Genomic DNA, 20,072 nt, shown 5'->3' with positions numbered 1-20,072 from the left:
AAAGGAAAAAAAAGTGTGTAGTCCTATTTAGATTTTCGAGAGTCTGAAAAAAACTAAAAAAGTGGCGACAAACCCACAAGTACACATTTTATTGTAGCTTTTATTTATTTTATTGATCGATTAATCATTACTATTTTATTGATTTGCATAAGCTTAGAAAGGTCATATAATTGCAGGTCTACTACATCACAAAGACAAGGAAATGGGAGTAGCCTATAGCCTCTCAGTACAGTAGACTTCCTTGTGTTGGCTAAATATTGCGTGGTATTTTTCTCAGGCAGTGTTTGAATTCAGTACAAAATGTACTATCTGTACTCTCGACTGTACAACATGTGAAAGCAGAGAAATGTACCGCCCTGGAGCTCCATGACATACCTCTCCAGAACAAGGCTGCGACTGCGTTGGCGCGCCGAGAAACTCCCCCAGAAAGCCTCTCCTCCAACACGCCCATAGAGCAATACAGGACACCTGGAGGATTTTACGCTTCGCTTTTGATGAACACTGCGGGATTTTTAGCGCAAATTGAGGCTCCTGGACCAGCGACACCAGCAGCTCAGCACCACCACAGCAAAAAGCAACACACCCTCAACCTGAAGGAGAACCAGCCGGAAGTCAACATGAGCAGGTAAAGGTCTCCAGTTGAAGTTATTGCACACGTTTTACACTCACTTCTTTCTGCATAAGAGAAGGCATGCATTTAGTTTAAAGTGCATGTAGATTCCTGCTGGGCTTTCACTTGAGAATGTTAGTGAATGCACTCTCAATTAAGTATTTCTAACCACCACCACCACCACCACCACCACTGCTGCTTCCAGGGGCGGACTGGCCATCTGTAGAATCTGGAGAATTACAGACAGGCCGGTCGTCAAGGGCCGTTGACGGCCGGCTCGGTTCGCTGATACGGCCCCGGCACCGCCCTTAATTTGTTATGTTTTAAAACGGCATCATTGAAGTTGCGCCACAGAGGTCCACCGTTTCCCCGCAGCGAGGCTCTCCCCTCGTTGACAGTTCACTATAGCACCCCCCGTTGACAATTCACGTGGGCTGGGCTGTTTGACAGCAATAACTGTTGCAAAGGGTTGCTAAAAAGAGGTTAGCAAAGTAACATGGAACATTTTAAACTGTCCGGAAATAATGTGCATTTGAGGAACTATACCTGCCCATTAACACTGGCTTCTTGCACAACAGAAAAGCATGCTTCCTGCAAAACACATGTATTGCTTCCACTCTGTTTGCATATTATATTTGGCCGACTTTCAAAAACCTAATGAAACCAATTCAAGCCACTTATGTGGTTTTATTGATGTGCTTTTTATTATGTATTATGTATGTGTGCACTTTTCAATGTAAGGCTTTACCTGAGCAGATAGATGACAGAGGCTTTCTTCTAACGGACTCCTTCTACCACATCACATTTCATCACATCAGACCTCAGTTTTAAAAAACATTTTAACTTAAACATTTACTCAAAAAAATATATCAAAAGAAAAGAACAGCAGCAGCATTCTCCTAGTGTGTGTGCTATCTCTTGTAGATCTCTCTTCATGAGCTTGGCAGAAAAGCACATTTAACCCTCCCCACATCCATTAAAATGTTTTTAAGTTCCTTCTTCTTGTGATTTATGATGCTCTACCTTAGGGACAAATACTTTGGAGCAGTTCTTGAATGCATCAAAACCAACAGCTATGACATGGATCTGTTTCCATGGATGTTTGTCCTGTAGTGTATTGACCTTCTTTGACACACATCTCCCATTGTAACATGACCCTGCAAAGAAAACGCCTCCCTGTTCTTTTACCCTTCATAAATGCTCCAGAAGAAATGTAATCAAAGACAGATTATGTGTGGCTGTCTTTCTTTCAATGTGAATTATGTTCAAGTGTAGCTCATTTATATAAACAGGAATGCTATGGACAATGGCAACTTAATGCCCCCCTTAGGGGAATTCATCCACAAAAAAGACACTGGACGCTGCACTTGGTCAGAAACCAGAGGAGACTGTGAAGTCCACTTTTGGACAACATGTCCATTAAAGGCAGCTCATTGTGGAATAGCTTCCCAACTGAGATACGGGATTGTCCACTCTCAATAGCTTCAAAGGTCAACTCAAAGAATGGTTGTGAAACAAACAGACGTGCGATCACCGCTAAATGCACTTTAACACAGGGGTATCTTCTCTTGCACTTTTTGCATCTCTTGTATCTTCTCTTGCACTTTATATGTCGTTGCTGCTATATTGTACTGCCATGTCATAAATACTTGTGTATGCTGCTCTTGCTCTTTTGCACTTTTTGCATATCATTTTGTGTTTGCTATGTTTATCAAATGTAATGTTACGCTTGACACATTTTAATGTTTTAAGTGCATTACTGTGCATTGTCCCTGCTAAATAAACGATTAAATAAATTAAAAAACTATAGTTAAAATGCTATAGGTCGTGGAATTCCATTTCCTGTACATACTGTAGCACCTATACAAATACTATGGGGCCTCAGTGTGACCTTGTGACAGGCTGACATTCCCTGGCGACTCTTTCTTTGGACAGGAAGGTGTCACGCTTCCATTATGCAGCCATTGTACGTTACGTGTTTACCTCTTTCTTGCATAATACATTACATAAGTTTCCACCTTGGCCTCCATGTGGATTTGGTTAGTGCTGCTGTGTGTTTCCCCCTATCTCCAACCCAAGTCCAGCCCTGCTGATGTGTATTCTGCATGCCTGCCATGGCACAACCCGGTTATGGTTTAAGTGTGTCCTCATAAGGAGAGAGACCAGCTTCTTGGAATAAAACCACATTGAACATTTTATATTTATATAATCTGTTCAATATTTAATATTTAAAACTAATATTCCATCCGTCATATATTTATGTATATTATATATATACCTGGTTATATTCAACATGTATATTTTCTTCTTTCTTGTTTATTTTTAGTCTTTGACATTTTATTGTACAATTCCATGTCGTTTTATGCTGCTGCAACACAAACATTTCCCAAATTGGGATCAATAAAGTACCATCTTATCTTAAAACATACTAAGGGTAAAGATCAAAAGTATTGTTTGGTAGCTGGTGTTAAGTTAAGATATTTTAATATGAAAGAGACGAGATTTACTAAAAGTTTGGATAGGAAAAAGTATGTGTTATGTCATATGGTTATGTCTCAAAATGTAGCTTGATCCACTGCTGATTACAGACTTTGCAATAGGCTACTTGCACTTCGCTGACATCTGTAATTGATCTGTAATCCTTTAAAGCAGGGGTCGGACGGCAACCCCTGGCACGCGTGCAACCACTGGCACGCGGCACCGTAACCAGTGGCACACTAGGAATAAGTGGAATAAGTGTGGAAAATATTTAAATTGTATTTTCGGATCCTGAACGAGACCGCTGCCAGAGCGCGTCTCCCCGTTACCTGCAGAAGGAAGCCATGCACGCAACGCAGCCCCGCTCTCTTTAACTCCAGGCAACTTTCTTCCGCTTTCCTCCGTGGTGCAGTGCGGATCGTTTCACCACGGAGGAAAGCACTTCACAAATTGCAGTACCCATAAGGAGCTGTACAAATGCCGCAGTTTTTGCGTGGTTGTGTCTTTAGTTGAAAGCCCAGTGGCGATCTGCTCATATCTCATCAAAATAATATGCTACAAATGGGCGGACTGGCCATGTGTGCTCTAGAGAATCACAGAACGGACGATCGTCCTTATTATTATGCTGTTATAACCAATTATTTAAATGTCTTTGTTGAATTCGACATCATGTAAGTTATGGATGCTCCGATCGATCGGCCGGTGCTCTCTAAAAATGCCGATCGCGAGAGCCGAGGAGCTGTACAAATGCCGCAGTTTTACATGACACTTTTCTCTGTGCACGGCAAAACAAGCTCTCCAAAATGGCTTCACCGGTCTGGCAGTATTTTAAAGTGTCCGAATATAACAATAAAATAGCGGTATGCAACGTGTGTGAAGCAGACATCCTGCAGCTCCACCCGCTGTGACGGACCGGTGAGCGGAGAAAACACACAAGAGTTACGACCGAATTCGTCCTCGTGGGGCCGCAGCCTACCACACTTAGCTATGTTATTTAGCTCTGGAACAAGCTACACTAGTTATAAAATATATTTATTCTTCACTGTCGGGTCATTCATTACTGGATCAGTGAGCTGCATGCGATACTGACAGGCTGTCAGGAGAGAGAGGGGGGGAGAGAGGAAAAGAGAGCGCTTCCGCTAATTTCTCCCGTGTTATTATCCAAAGTTAATGTAAACTTGAATAATGTACTTCATTTGAATGTAATAATTATGTTGGTTGTTGTTTGTGGAAGCTCCAGTGAATGAGCCCCATTAACTGAGTTTTAAACATAACTTTTAAATGGAAGATCCCCATAGGCCCCGCCCACTCGATCCAATCGGAGCATCCCTATAATGTAAGTGCGCTGACAGGTCCACCCACTGCTTCCCCGCAGCGAGGCTCCCCCCGCCCTCCTATTGACAGTTCACGAGCGTCGAGCTCTTCGCCCCCCCCCCCCCCTTGATAATTCACGATCGTCGGCACGCTGATAAAATAATTTTTTTTGAATGGCACTTCATATCAAAAAGGTTGCCGACCCCTGCTTTAAAGGTTTCAATTTCTTCAGTTGTTGTTTCATATTTAGCAAACACCGGACACACTGCACCAGTTGTTTTGGTATTCTCTTCTAAGGTGAATACGCAGCATTTTCCATGCTTTGAGGGCAGCAAAATGCTAGAAATCAGTGTGTTGTTTTGATGATTTAAAATGAAATAGACATACAATTGTGATATGTTGTTGCAGTTAGTGGTGGGATGGATTGTGTTGGGGGGGCTGTGAAGTGTGGGTCTACCACACACAAACATAAACCACATGTTTATGTCACAACTTGATTTAAGCTGGTTTCTCAATGCATTAAGCAATTCACAAATTGTCCTAAAATGAACTCTTGAAGAAACAGAAAGTGGATCTCGTGCTGCAGTTTTGGCAATGGTTTAAGTTGGAAATGGAATTAATCATTTTAACCCTAACACAACTGTCTCTGGGGAGCAAAAGAGTTGACTTGCATCAGTTATTTTCTTTAACAGCCCTTTTGAAAAACAGTTATGTGAGAGGAAGTGAGACTCCTCCACATCTTGCATCTGGTGCATTCCTTAACTTTCCACTCTCTAACCACCAAATACCCCAAAGTACAATGAAGGAAACAAGGGAGGAGTAGAGAATGAGAAGGACAATAGAGAAGGAAGACAGGAAGTATAACGTAATGTGTTAAGTATAACGATGAGTTCTCACAATGTTAATGAAAACATGATAATATTATTAATCTGGTTCTGATTAGTCATGCGAACATGTTGCATCATAGTGAGTCACAACACTTATCATTCAACTTCTGGAAAAGTGTTTTTTAAGCATTTAGCAGTTGTTTGGAAGATAAAACCTCTAAACCAGGGGTGTCCAACTCAATTTAATCTCGGGCCACATCAGCATTATGCATGGTTGCACAAAAAGATTTAAAAAGAAAAGCCAAATTCTGGAAAAAAAGTCAAAATCAAAAAGGGACATTTCGAAAAATAAGTCAAATTCTGAGAAAAAGGCCAATTCTAAGAAAAAAGTCCAAACAAGATGCATTGTGGGACATGTAGTTTATGGGCAACGTGCTTCTGTAAATCGCCATGTATAATAAACATAATAAACATGTTATATTCTTTGCAAGCTCTTGTGGGGCCGCATGCAATGAAGTTGCGGGCCGGATTTGGCCCCCGGGCCTCGAGTTTGACACCCCCGCTCTAAACCTACTATATCACTGGACTTTACCCTGTGAAGGAGGGACCTTGTGTTATTCATTTGGAAATCATGTGACAGCTCAAATCATACCCGAACAAATTCTTATGAAATAAGGAAGTAACAAAAAAAACTATTGTCTGCTTTAAAAAGTCAGATCTTAGAAGTCGGCATAACACTGAGTTTCGTTTTGGCTGACCACTTTAGTTATAACCCTCTTTTAGCCAGTCCCCATGCTATGATATGTAATACATATTTTAATCATTCTGTGGAATCGTTGCAGTTTCCTGCAAGTCACATGACATAAACGGTGACAACGGAGGCAGTGTCTCCAGTGTTTATGGGGAGAGACGCCAGTGTTTCCAAAACATCATGTGGTACAAAACGTCCTGCCTGTTCGCAAAGTCAACAGCAAGTTTGCAAACAGTGGTTCTAGGATCAGATTTGTTCATCTGTACTCGATTTGCAGACACAATTTAATGATATACTGGCAGAGCTTTACTGACCTACACGTTCATTTATATTCTATATTGTCACAGGTTGTATCATCACTATTGCAGATGTGGACTTCAAACTTTGAATTAGCCTACAGTGGCACATTGTCAACATGTGGGTTAAAGGGTTCATCCCTGCAGGACTTTCAGCGTTGCAAAAGGTTTGGATTTCAGTTTGATTTTCAGGCCAAAAGTCAGACTATGCTGTTCTTTCTCTGTTCATCTGGTTTCAGTCAAGGTTCTTTATTGTCAAACTAGACTCATGTTTGTCAGAGAACAAACAGCAGCCTACTGGCTCTATGTGCAGTACAATTAGATTTCCATTCACGATCAGATGAAAAAGTGAGCAGACAGCCTATTGTCATACTTATTAACCAACTTAAACACAATTTGCACTGCAGTCGTACATTGAAACACAAATAACATGTATTTACAATCCTAAAACTCAAATGTTCTAGTTGAAAGCAACAATAGCTTATTGTTCAAAATATTTTCAAAGCACTATTGTCAAAATCCAACATTTATAATATTTGTTGTTTTACCATGCACACTGAAGACATCACCGCCTGAGTTTGAAATGAACAAACAAGGAACTAATCATCTGATATTGAAATGTTCACCTTTTGCAGATGTCTGATCAGCAAGGTGGAGGTGCAAGGCTTCATCGAGCGGTGTATGACAGGTGTGGGCACCAAGCAGCATCATGCCCGCAGCCTGGCCGAGGTGCTGGTGGAGGGGGACCACAGGGGCCACTACAGCCACGGACTCAACCGGATGGGTCAGTGGGGCGCGGAAATCTATTGCTCGATCTGCATGTTTGCTTGTTTTGAAGGTGGCAGCAACATTTTAGTTGTAATGGGAAAAAAAGGTGGTCAATTGCAGTTTTCTAAATTGAAATCACAGTAGTAATTTGTCTTTTAAATACCCAATATTATTGCATTATGTAGTTCCGTCTAATCCAAAAACCGATATATCCACAAGTAGCAATAAGCTTGACTCCAACAAAAATACGTCTCAGGAAAGTTTGGTTGACTCTTTACTTAAACAATACATATAGGTATCAATACAAACACATATTTTCAAAGGTCAAAAAACTATATTGCTCCGTGATTCTTTTCTCCTTCTCACTTCTAATTACCAGCAGCTGCAGTCGGACGTACATTTTACGACGGATGGTTTAAATAAAAGATATAATAATACTTCAATCAGCAGAGACGTTAATGTATGAAATATATATTTATTACTGGGACACGTCATATGAATGAAATAATGATTGCCAGAATTGAGACAGGAGAATGGAATGGTGTTTGGCGATTAGGCCCCGGTTTGCAGGATTGTCATTCAGGAGGGGAAGAACCATCCATCCATCAATCTTCTCCCGCTTATCCGTGGTCGGGTCGCGGGGGTAGCAGTTCCAGCAGTGTGCCTGGAACACCTCCCTAGGGAGGCGCCCAGGTGGCATCCTAACTAGGTGCCCGAACCACCTCAACTGGCTTCTTTCGACGCGAAGGAGGAGCGGCTCAACTCCGAGTCCCTCCCTGATGACCGAACTTCTCACCTTATCTCTAAGGGAGACACCAGCCACCCGGCGGAGGAAACCCGGCGGAGGAAACCCATCTCGGCCGCTTGTATCCGCGATCTCGTTCTTTCGGTCATGACCCATCCTTCATGACCATAGGTGAGGGTAGGAACGAAAATGGCCCGGTAGACAGAGAGCTTTGCCTTCCGGCTCAGCTCCCTTTTCGTCACAACGGTGCGGTAAAGCGACTGCAATACCGCTCCCGCTGCTCCGATTCTCCGGCCCATCTCACGCTCCATTGATCCCTCACTCGAGAACAAGACCCCGAGATACTTGAACTCCTTCACTTGGGGTAAGGACTCATTCCCTACTTGGAGTGGACAGTCCATCGGTTTCCTGCTGAGAACCATGGCCTCAGATTTGGAGGTGCTGATCCTCATCCCAGCCGCTTCACACTCGGTTGCGAACCGATCCAGTGAGTGCTGAAGGTCGCAGACCGATGAAGCCATCAGAACCACATTATCTGCAAAAAGCAGTGGTGCAATCCTTAGTCCACCGAACTGCAGACCCCCCCCCCCCCACGACTACGCCTCGAAATCCGATCCATGTATATTACAAACAGGATTGGTGACAAAGCGCAGCCCTGGCGGAGGCCAACCCTCACCGGAAATGGGTCCGACTTACTGCCGAGGACCCGGACACAGCTCTCGCTTTGGGAGTACAGAGGTTGGATGGCCCTGAGTAGAGACCCCCTCACCCCATACTCCCGCAGCACCTCCCACAGTAACTCCCTGGGAACCCGGTCATACGCCTTCTCCAAGTCTACAAAACACATGTAGACCGGATAAGCGTACTCCCAGGCCCCCTCCAGGATCCTTGCGAGAGTAAAAAGCTGATCCGTCGTTCCACGACCAGGACGGAATCCGCATTGTTCCTCCTCAATGGGGAAGAACCGCTCCGAAGAAACCCCCAAAGAAGTGAAGTATGACATACTGAGCTGTAATGAGTTTCTTACCTTGTGGGCTGACTGCGGTGATCTGTGGATGAAATGAGAGATTAACATGTGGATTAAAGAATCGGCCGGAATCACTGCCGGGCTTACTGTACATCATAAGATGCTTGACCCGAGAGTCGACGGCCGGAATCAGCGCCGGACTTACGAGAACACTACCACTAGACAACGGTCGGAATCACTGCCGGGCTTACTGTACATCATAAGATGCTTGACCCGAGAGCCGACGGCCAGAATCAGTGCCGGGCTTACGTACTACCACTAAACAACGGCCGGAATCGCTGCCGGGCTTACTGTGCATCATAAAATGCTTGACCCGAGAGTCGATGGCCAGAATCAGTGCCGGGCTTACGTACTACCACTAAACAACGTCCGGAATCGCTGCCGGGCTTACTATACAACATCATAAAATGCTGACCCGGAGGTCGACGGCCGGAATCAGTGCCGGGCTTACATGAACACTACCACTAAACATTGCCGACACGATGGTCAATGACCTGCGATGCAGGGTTAAACATTAACGCAATGAACACTACCACTAAAATGCATAAATACCAGGTTAGAGAGATCTTCGGATGGCCGCACGGCGCTGATGTCCGGGCGAATGTAGGATGTGAAGGCAGAGGAGGACCACCGTCCAAGTTGTTGTAGGGATGAGGAAGAAATACCTTGATTGGCGGCAGGGTTGCTGCACCTATCCTGAACGAAGCCCTGAAATGCTATTAAGACACCACCACCAGTTATATGCATGTTTACCATAGTAAACTGGAGAGATCTTGGATTGCCGGCGCGAGCCGATGTCCGGGCGAAGAGGAATGTAATGCAGCGGTTAGCTTGAGTACAGTGATGCATGAATATCATAACCTGGCTTATCGTAAACCATGTGAGCATGAACCAACATTTAAATGAAATGCAATATGCGCAGCATAAGATGATGTATGCTTAGGTAAATGCTGAAACATGACCCATGATATAGGACTAGCTTAATTAGCAGTTTATTTACACCACGTGCGACATAGATGCTGATGTGCTTGATTGGGTGATTAGACTGTCCATCATCTTACATGAACTTCTCTTTCTCCCTGAAAGAAACCCAAAACCGACGGATGGGGCAGCATCCATGACTGTGTTGAAGCTTGAAACTGCGTTACTTACTGAGCATTGTAACGGGTAGTAGTTACCCGAACTGCATTAGTAATGCGTTACGTTACTTCGTACGGCAAAGTAATACGTGTACTGGAACTTCATACTGTAACACGTTACACCCGACACTGCCTGGAACTCACCTTAACCCTGAACTAAAGCAGTAATGCACAACGAACATCTCGTGAATTTGTTGCAAACTGCCTCTTGCCAGCGCTACCCTGACGCCTGTTTTAGGGGTGAGGCGCAGGGCAAAGAGGCGAGAGCCTGGGCTGTGTAATGAACCTGCTAGTCGCCATGGCTACTGAGCCGGGAGGAGAAGTAGCTTCAATGGGGTGTAGTTTAAGCCCTGCCTGCCTGCAAGGGGGGTTGTGGTTGAAGCCAGAAATGGGTAAAGCTTTGCATGCGATGAGGGCCCGTTTCGCGTGAAGGCCGGAAGCGGCCCTGATGCCAGTGATGCCCTCTCGAGAGACTGAAGGCGTGCGTCAATTGTTTGCGTGAAGTAGCCCATTTCCATTAGCCGGAGGAACTTCCGTGGAGCCCGATATCCTTGTCCTTTCCTCCCACTTCCGGGTTTGCGGGGTGGCCGGCTGGAACCGCTAGCCGACTGGGGAACGCCGCCTGTAGCTTAATCCTCGAGACTGCGGAGCTGATGAATGTATGCCCCTAGCTGGGACGAAGCCCTGCTGCTGTTGCGTATTGTCACCTGAAATGACAGCTGACAAGAGGGAAGAGCAGATATAAAGGGATTAGCGGGTGCAACGATAGGCTTGTGAGAATGGAGAGAGGAGTGATTGGTTAGCTTGGGAGTGACGTCCCCGATCACTTAATGAGGGAGGAGAGGGTAAAGAAGTGACATGTAATATGAATGAAGAGCTTGGTCTTCCTGCTTGAACTTGCGCTAAGCATCATTAAGAACAAAGGATTACACTGTTCAAATATATCTATATACACACATAATATATCAAATTATACATTTTAACATATGGCTCCTACACATTAGTTTAATGTTGTGCACGTACAGTATTACGTATACCAGGAATTAATAAAAGAAAACTGATGAGGTACTGTATCATTTTAGGTCTACTTGTGTGAGTGCCTGTATTGACATTTGTTATGCTCACTGTCTCTATATGTTTCAACAGACATGTACGTTAAGGACATTCAGACAGGAATCTGTGCCAAGGACGGTGAGCCGGTGGTGGAGAAGGAGAGCGCCGCCACAGCTCTGGTGGATGGGAAGAACCTGCTGGGTCCTGTGGTGGGAAACTTCTGCATGAATCTGGCCATTAAGAAGGCCAAAGAAGCTGGCATCGGCTGGGTGGTGGCGCACGGTGAGTTGTTGCTGTAACTATAGGCTTATTCTTTAAAAACCTAACTGCTATGTCTGCTGGACTTGTCTGGTTCTGTAGACACTTGAATTTATCATTATGAAACTGGATAGAGCCAACGTTTGTCCACTGGAAAAACCTGTTCAGACCTTACTTGTAAAATGATGAATGCAACAACATGCTCAGGTTTCAAATGTAGGTCTGTATTTGATTTAACACCCGGCATGAGTAAAGGATCGTCTTCACTGTTAAAAGGTTTGTAGTTTAGACATGATGTTTGGCTCATATAACATGCAAATTAAGTGCAAGAAAACGAGAAACCTGAACCACTGCCAAGTTTGTTACAGAAGAATTTTACTAGACTAAAATGGTCGACAAATCTCTCTAATTAACAACAATGAATATATATTTTCTACATGGCATTTTTCTGTTTTAGGTTCCAACCATTATGGTATTGCTGGATATTACTCAATGCAAGCTCTGAAGGAAAACATGATTGTGAGTTAAAGGATTATCTGCCATTCATGAATTGAATTTACATGGAATATCCTTTATTATGAAGGTGATTTTCTTAACGGTTTTTAATTGCAGGGCATGTCCTTCACCAACACGTCTCCACTGGTGGTTCCCACACGTGGTAAAGATGTACGTTTTTTGTACTGAATAAACTGTACTTCATGTCATATTTTATCTTGATATGACATGTGCCCTTTGCAACCAGTGCTTTTAAAGGCTGAGCTGACCCATTTTCTAGTACAATACATTTCATTGTACCTTTTACCCTGTGTTAACCTCCATAAGACTGATCAAGTATTACTGTGCTGATAAACATCTGCTCTCTCTGATCCTAATACTGTGAACCTGATGTTTGTAGTGCACTTTGGGCACAAACCCAATCAGCGTGGCCGCTCCGGCTAAAGATGGAGACAGCTTTGTTCTGGACATGGCCACATCAGCAGTAGCTCTTGGAAAGGTAAGATCAGGTTTATACAGATAATATAACAGGGTTTTTACGGTCATTGAAAACCTGGAAAAGTCATGGAAATTCAAAATGCAAATTCCAGGCCCTGAAAAAGTTATGGAAAACAATATTTTTCCCAAAGTTTTGGAAAAGTCATGGAAATGTAATTAAAGTTGTGTCAAATATAATTTACATTTGATCTAATCGCCGAAATAATCTGCGGACGCGAGCTGTTATGTGCCATCATGACGCGCATGGTGTTATTTTTTAATATGAAGCACGAGCTGTGTGCAGCTCGAGTCTTCCTGCCTGTTGGCTGAACTCTGCTGCTCCGGGATGAGGGTCAGCTACATTAGCTACGGTGCGTTCGTTAACTGTGCGGAGTCACTGTGGCACAGACTGCCCCGCTGGTGAACAGCTGTTAGAACGGGCCGTTCATGTGTTCAGGGCAGAGCGGCAGAGCGTGATGTGAATATCATTTAAGGAATCGTTGAGCTAGCTAGCAAACATTGTCACTATCTGCTAACGTTAGCTTTAGCCTTCGTTTTCTAATAGTTTTTTTCATAGGCTATAAACGGAGGTGGTATAAGTATGGGCATAGATATGTCTCATAATTATTTCTGTGAACATACAAATAATTTGTGTGTAAATATGTGATTTGTAAATGTAAAACACCATCCACAAATTCATTTAAAAGATTTGCAAACTCACAAGTACATTTGCAAGTGTAAAACGTCTGTAAAAATCTGCAAATACGCTAAATATGTGAATCCATTTTGTATTTGTCTACCAAAAATGCGCTTGCGGATCTCAAATCTCTGCTCGTGGATCTCACATTTCTGCTTGTGGATCGTCTTTTTACACACACGGAATTTTGAGACATATTTTCCGCCGGTCTCGGCTAAAATCTAATCGTGTCACTCGGTTATTTTCGGAAACCACGTGATGGCCCGCTGATGACGACATTTCCACATGATTTCAAAGTAAGAGCATATGATGGTTTGTTTAATGCTCTGTTTTTTATTATAATGAGCAGCGGAACGTTAGATGCATTCTTAAAAGTCCTGCATTCAAAATGTTCCTCAAGTAAAAGTACAAAAGTATTATCATCAACATATAGTTAAAGTAGCGACAGTAAAAGTAGTCATTGTGCAGATTGGTCCATTTCAGAATAATATATCTGATATGTTTTATAATGATTGATCATGAAAGGCTTCTCAAAGCTGGTGAAGGTGCAGCTAGTTTGAAGTACTTTGTAGACTGCAGGTTAGCTTGTGGATTTACTCCAGGTGGAACTAAAGTCTGATTTTAACACTTGATTATATTTCACATCATTCATCCACATCTGTGAAGTAACTAAAGGGATTAAATACATGTAGAGGAGGAAAAGTACACCATGTACCTCTGAACTGAAGTGGAGGAGAAGTACACCATGTACCTCTGAACTGTAGTGGAGGAAAAGTACACCATGTACCTCTGAACTGAAGTGGAGGAAAAGTACACCATGTACCTCTGAACTGTAGTGGAGGAAAAGTACACCATGTACCTCTGAACTGTAGTGGAGGAGAAGTACACCATGTACCTCTGAACTGTAGTGGAGGAGAAATACACCATGTACCTCTGAACTGTAGAGGAGTAGAAGTACACCATGTACCTCTGAACTGTAGAGGAGTAGAAGTACACCATGTACCTCTGAACTGTAGAGGAGTAGAAGTACAAAGTAGCAAAACATTGAAATACTTAAATAAATTACAAGTATCTCAAAATGGTACCCAAGTATAGTACTTGTTGAGTTTATGAACTTAGTTACTTTACACCAGTGGCTATAAAGATAAAGAATAAGCCTTGCAGAGGCATGACAATACATTTTCAAAATGCTCAACAGTGCTGCCAGAATTATAAACTCACTGCTACACAATTAAAATAAATGCTTTTATATATTTCTACTAGATGTGACTCTTTGGCGTTTCTGTTATTATTAACTGCTGCTTTAGTTGTTCTGACGGCTAACATCCTGTTATTCCTCATTTTAAAGCCGATATTCCGTGGGGTCTGGGGGCTCGGGTCCTTGTCACCTTTTTCATACCTGATGAGTTTGCCTCCCTGACTAGTTGCTTTAGCGTGTAGAAGTTAGTAAGCCTACTATTTGATTTGTTTTAGATAGGCACTACATGTTTCATATGCAGACCTTATTTTCCTGTTCCATTTTCAAATAAACCATTTTCAGTGGTAATTTTTTTTTGGTCATGGAAAATGAGGTAAAGGTCATTGGGAAGTCATGGAAAAGTCATTGAAAATCATTGGTGAAAAAGTGTATGAACCCTGATATAATAGAATAGAATACTTTCAAGCTTCACGTGGGGTCGCAAGGCCTTCTTGAGGTCATGGGATGTTGTTTTTTTACAGTTAGCTTATATCTCAGGTTTTCAATCATGTATGTAAAGCAAACTAAATTAAACTGTTTATAGTCTTAAGTTACATGTTATTGTTCAACGTCATCACACAATAAGAGCACGGCAAAGACCTGAACACATGCTGCCTCATTCAGAAAGCCTTCTCTCTGTTAAAAACAGCCAGGGTTAAAGAAAAACCACCAATAGCTAACAGAACAATGGCAGTGACAGGTAGAAGAAAACACTGTCCGTTAAAATCAGGTAGTCTGAATGTTTGAAAGGAAATGACAGACCTAGTATTGTGATTGCATTGTAAAAGTCCTAAACATAACATCAGCATCGACAATCTACTCAAAACGCATCCAAAATTAAGTTTTACACAAACTAACTATAGATATTGCATTCACTATTTTAGTGAATTGTACATTATATGAGTTCCTCTGCACTGTTATTTTAGTGCAATGAATATAATCCATATCCATAAATGATGTATCTTTATCAGGGGTCTTCAGTTTACTACATGTTGTAAAATGTAATTTAAAAAAGGGTTATTTTAAGGAAAAACATGACATACTTTGTCAAGGTCATGTGACATTACCTGGACCAATGGAGTTTGATCCGGGCCATATACTAATGCCACATGTGTGAGATATTTACTGTAAATAGATATCTAAAATGAAAATAGATTTTGTACAAGAGGCAAAAGAGAGCTCTGAATTCAATGTTGGTTGAAATTCTATCATATAATTTGCGCTTGATAAGTACAGTACTTTCTAACTGTGGTCTTAAAATGCCACATACTTAAAGTCTTCTTACAAAATGTTCTTGGTGCTCAGGTGGAGCTCCATGAGCGGCGGGGGGACACCATCCCTGAGGGCTGGGGCTGCGATGCCCAGGGGAAACTGACCACCGACCCTAAGAAGGTCCTGAGCGGAGGAGGGCTGGTGCCCGTCGGAGGCAGCGAGGCCACAGGTCAGACACAAGAAAGTCTGCTGAAACATCCTTTGTTTTTCATTTTGTTCTGTCTACGGTTAGATATGGTGAAATAATCCTCCTGTCATCCATCCTCCTTCCTTATTTTCACACATAGTTTATGTCACAATCAGCAAGAATTGTACAGTTTCTAAGTTGTACTCTGATTGAGTCAGTTATGTGCAGATAACAAATTCAACTTGATGTTTCACTTTTTTCTGACAGAAATCTGTGCTTACATTTAGTTGAGAACACAATTTGAAAATCCCAGGATCAATTACTTTCTTTAATATGACTTTTTATTAGGGTCCCTTGTAGAACCAACATCAGCATTATTTGTTGGGTCCACACATATACAGTCAAACACACATTGATATACTATAGCTACATAAACACAAACAACATTAACAAACAACTCATCTCATTTGAGAACCAATCTAATACAGAGGTGAAACAAAAATCAATACTGTTTTCAACCATCATTAAGTCAAACACAAAATTAACATTCAAATGAACACTTAACAATTCTTCAATCATTTACAACACACATAAGAAACACAAGTGCTACCTTAAATTGTGTATTTATCTATCCTGTAATTTCAGTTTTCTCGGGAAATGTTTCCTCTGTTATATCTTATCAGTTCAAATATCTAGGAATAACAGAATCGGGAAAGACGTTGTCCACACACCCCTTTATATGATAAAGTATTTGTTGCATTTGTGTTTGTCTTGTTATTCAAAGGACAGTGCACATTGATCAACATTGCTGTCAACGTGCCAGTGTTAGCCAGCAGGCTAATTTTCAACTGTTTGCTGATGGCAAGATGTTAAAATAACCACAACAAGACTAGAGAAATAAAAACAGAATACAAACAAATACACACAGCAACAGACAACAACAAATAGGAACAGACAAACAGATGAAATACTAATACAGTTAAAAGTGTTCACATTTTTGATTGCTTAAAAGCCAGTTCTTAAGATAGTGTTAAATGTATGATAGGAGGTGTTATTCCTTATCTGTATTGGTATCGTGTTCCAAAGTGTTGATGCATTCAACCTCTCTGTTGTATCTGTGTTGTTTCATCAGGAGGGTACAAAGGCTATGGACTGGGGATGATGGTGGAAGTGTTCTGTGGTATTTTGGCCGGTGCTCAGTACAGCAATCATGTCCGGACGTGGAAAGTAACAGACCGTGTTGCCAACCTGGTACGTTAGTTAGTAATATCTTCTGACTTGTGTTGTGTTTTAAAGAACATGACAATTATCAAGCTATATATCATAACTGATTCTTGTCCAAAATGGAATTATTTTCCACTTCAGACATAAAATGTATTTGAACTTACTTGCACACAGTCTTCAAATGTTGTGTATTTATTTATCAATTTGTACGAGGGTTAGGGTTATATTGTTCATATATTGTGTTCCTCTAGTCAAAGTTGCTAAACTACCAGAAGTATGAATATGTTCAAGAGAGAAAGCTTGACAATACAGTGATGTTTAGCTGAAGCTTTCCAGAAACAAAGAAGGCACAATTATCTTTTTAGAGCAAAGAAACATGACGGTGTATTTATTTAAAAGTGTTGTGTTTTGTAACACCATTTTGAAAGCCATTATCTTTAAGATAATAATAATACACTTTATTTGTACAGTATAGCACCTTTCATGCACAAAGCAGCCCAAAGTGCTTTACAGAAAACACAACAACAATATCAAAATAATATTAAAATAAAGCCGGAACAAGATAAAACCTCTACCTAATGAAATTCCCTTGAATGAAAGCTGACAAGAAAATAAAACAGGTTAAAAGAAAACAATTAACAAATTAAAATTAAAAAATTAAAGCAAAATACAGTAAAACATAGACAATGATACTCGGGAGAATTGAAAGTTAACCCAAATTAAAAAGATAGACACATTGAGACGTAAGGCGTATCACATCTCCTCGCTTCTTTCTGTGTTTCTGTGAGTGTTTGTCTTGGCTCAGTTCGCTGTGTTCTCATCACTTTTGTGTTATTCTTTAGGGTCAGTGTTTCGTTGCAATCAACCCAGAGAACTTTGCTCCCGGGTTTGCCGACAGGATGTCAGACCTCCTGTCCATCCAGAGGGGGATGGAGCCTGTGAGTAGATCCTGCTGTGGTGCTGATAAACACTGTAGGGAGGAAACACATGTAGATGATGTCCAATAATTTCAAGCATGCTCAGTCTGATAAATAAAAACATTAAAAAAGCACTTCAGTTGCTTTGAGCTTCATGTTGCTGCTGCTGTTTGTTTCAGGCTGACCCGAGCTGTCCAGTTTTGGCTGCTGGAGATCCAGAGAGGATGAACATGAAGAAGTGTGAGGAGATGGGCGGGATCCCCTACCACATCAATGTCGTCAACTACATGGTAAGAGATGTTGAATACAGAATTCATCAGAGCTTTCTGTCCCCAGAGTCAGAACTAAACATGGAGAAGCAGCGTTCAGTTATTATGCTCCAAATATCTGGAACAAACTCCCAGAAACCTGCAGGTCCGCTGCATCTCTGACTACTTTTAAATCCAGGCTGAAGACTTTTCTTTTTGTCGCTGCTTTTAATTGAACTATTCATATCTTAGACTGCACTGTAACTTTTATCCATGTATTTTTTCTTTTAATGTTTATTTTATTAGCTTTTCTTTTTAATGACTGATTTTAAATGCCATTTTCTTAATGTCTTTCATTTTTTGGAAAGCACTTTGAATTGCTTTGTGTTGAAAAGTGCTATATAAACTTGCCTTGCCTTTCCTTGCCTTTCCTTGCCTTGCCTTGCCTTGCCTTGCCTACTCTACTTAGTGACCTACATGTTATATCTCATTTGTTGCTAGTTTTAATTATTTTTTTAAAGAAAGACAATTTTTTTTATGGAAAGATTTCCTGATCTGGCAACCTCGCCTTGACAAGAAGTAACGTTGCCTTGCCTTTCTGACACATAACCCCAACGTAAAAAAGTGTTTCAACTTCAGGTTTTTTACTGACAGGATATAAACAGGCCAACTTTTTTCCCTTCTTCCAGTTGTTATACAAAATAAAAGTGGCTGCTAACTGAAACAATACAGAATACTTGTTTGCAAAATGCCCATTTACATCTTCAAAGAGCTTTCAGATTTAACTAACTGGACTTCTTGATGCCTTTTTTAATTTTTTCAGAACGAATGTGCCAAGAGAGTCGGTGTCAGCCCGCTGCTGCCATGTGACAATCTCATCTCCAACTAGTGGATCCAGTCACGAGTCCCAGCGCGGGAAAGCTTCTGAAGTTCACATTGAGGTACATGGGAACGAACCTTTGTACATGCAAATTGTTCACGTGTTGACAATCATATCTTATCCGTATAACAGCACTTTCCATTTTAATCTCTTCTTTAACATGTAACACAAAACATTTCCCATTTCCATGACATTTGTGACATAAGACCAAAAATATCAACGTCTCTTTCTTCTGAAGGAACCTTTTGAAATCGCTTTACTATGTTTCTTGTGTCTCAAAATACTGCATTTAAATTCTACATTTTAGTTTAAGCATGTTGTCAAGATTATGTATTTTTGGGCAATTATTGGTCCAAAGCTGTTGGCTGGATGTGAACGAGTTAAAGTCGTAGCGGTGCAGTTGAAAGATGAGCTTGCTGGTTTGTTGTCACAACAGTTCAGGTCATTCCCTTTTGGTGAGCTGTTTTACTTTGTTGCAGTTAAAATGCAGTAGACTTATTTTTTTAAACGATATAGTTATCAAGCTAAACGTGTTCTTTTTATACTGAGAAGAATTTTAAAATGACCATGCGAATGTTTGGCTTCTTTTACAGTTAAAATTGTTTTACTCCAATGTCCGCCTTACTTATGTGCCTTATTCAATAAAAGCCATACAAACCCCAAACTATTTTGTTTTTTTAATGCCTCATGTGTTCTGGATTATATTTATATTTTATAACACATTAATATTTTGCTCTTATTTAATGATTTTGCTTTTAATTAATACAGTATGTCAATCTACAAAATAAGCACGTTCAACCACCAGATGGCGGTGTAAACTTCGACATATTTGATGTGACTCCTGCTGTGACTCCTGCTGTGACAGTGATGGTCTCAAGTACAGTTAATGGAATACTTCCCTGTTAACAAGAGTTATGAGTGAAAAACTCTCACAATTAAACTAAAATAGAAAACCATGCATCAAAGAAAGTAATTATAGTCAAACCATTGTGCTAATTTTGTACTTCATTACATTTTTTTGAATGTGTTTATTGCCATCATTATCAAACAATTATTATCATTGTATGGCCCAATCAAAATGCGTTTTATTCTCCAAAGCAGTTCTGAAGTGGACATTTATTTCCAAGTGTTGTCTGCAGTCAATCAGTTATTTTTGAATGATATTAACTTTATGTTACATTCATTTTGTAGTGCACAATCTCATATAAATAGCAATAACACAAACATAAAGT

General features: G+C 41.1%; 1 protein-coding gene across 1 annotated transcript; it reads left to right on the top strand.

Moving 5' to 3' along the window:
* The first annotated feature begins 336 nt into the window (after positions 1-336).
* LOC117448242 (uncharacterized oxidoreductase YjmC-like) lies at positions 337-19,504 on the top strand. Its single transcript, XM_034085441.2, has 11 exons — positions 337-625; positions 6,912-7,060; positions 11,102-11,290; positions 11,724-11,785; positions 11,879-11,932; positions 12,162-12,260; positions 15,478-15,613; positions 16,704-16,822; positions 17,638-17,733; positions 17,892-18,002; positions 18,784-19,504. The coding sequence occupies exons 1-11, from the start codon at positions 495-497 to the stop codon at positions 18,847-18,849; spliced, it is 1,212 nt and encodes a 403-aa protein (XP_033941332.1). The 5' UTR covers positions 337-494; the 3' UTR covers positions 18,850-19,504.
* The last annotated feature ends 568 nt before the right edge of the window (positions 19,505-20,072 follow it).

This window comes from Pseudochaenichthys georgianus, chromosome 6 (assembly GCF_902827115.2).
Source record: "Pseudochaenichthys georgianus chromosome 6, fPseGeo1.2, whole genome shotgun sequence".
Taxonomy (NCBI): domain Eukaryota; kingdom Metazoa; phylum Chordata; class Actinopteri; order Perciformes; family Channichthyidae; genus Pseudochaenichthys; species Pseudochaenichthys georgianus.
The sequence above is the reverse complement of the archived record's forward strand: the minus strand, read 5'-3'. Positions and strand labels throughout refer to the sequence as shown.

Bases quoted from the DNA above. Each gene is read 5' to 3' on its own strand.
- LOC117448242 (XM_034085441.2), top strand. From the start codon at position 495: ATGAACACTGCGGGATTTTTAGCGCAAATTGAGGCTCCTGGACCAGCG. The intron at 11,291-11,723 runs GTGAGTTGTTGC...TTTCTGTTTTAG, and splicing joins CGGCTGGGTGGTGGCGCACG to GTTCCAACCATTATGGTATT. The intron at 18,003-18,783 runs GTAAGAGATGTT...TAATTTTTTCAG, and splicing joins TCAATGTCGTCAACTACATG to AACGAATGTGCCAAGAGAGT.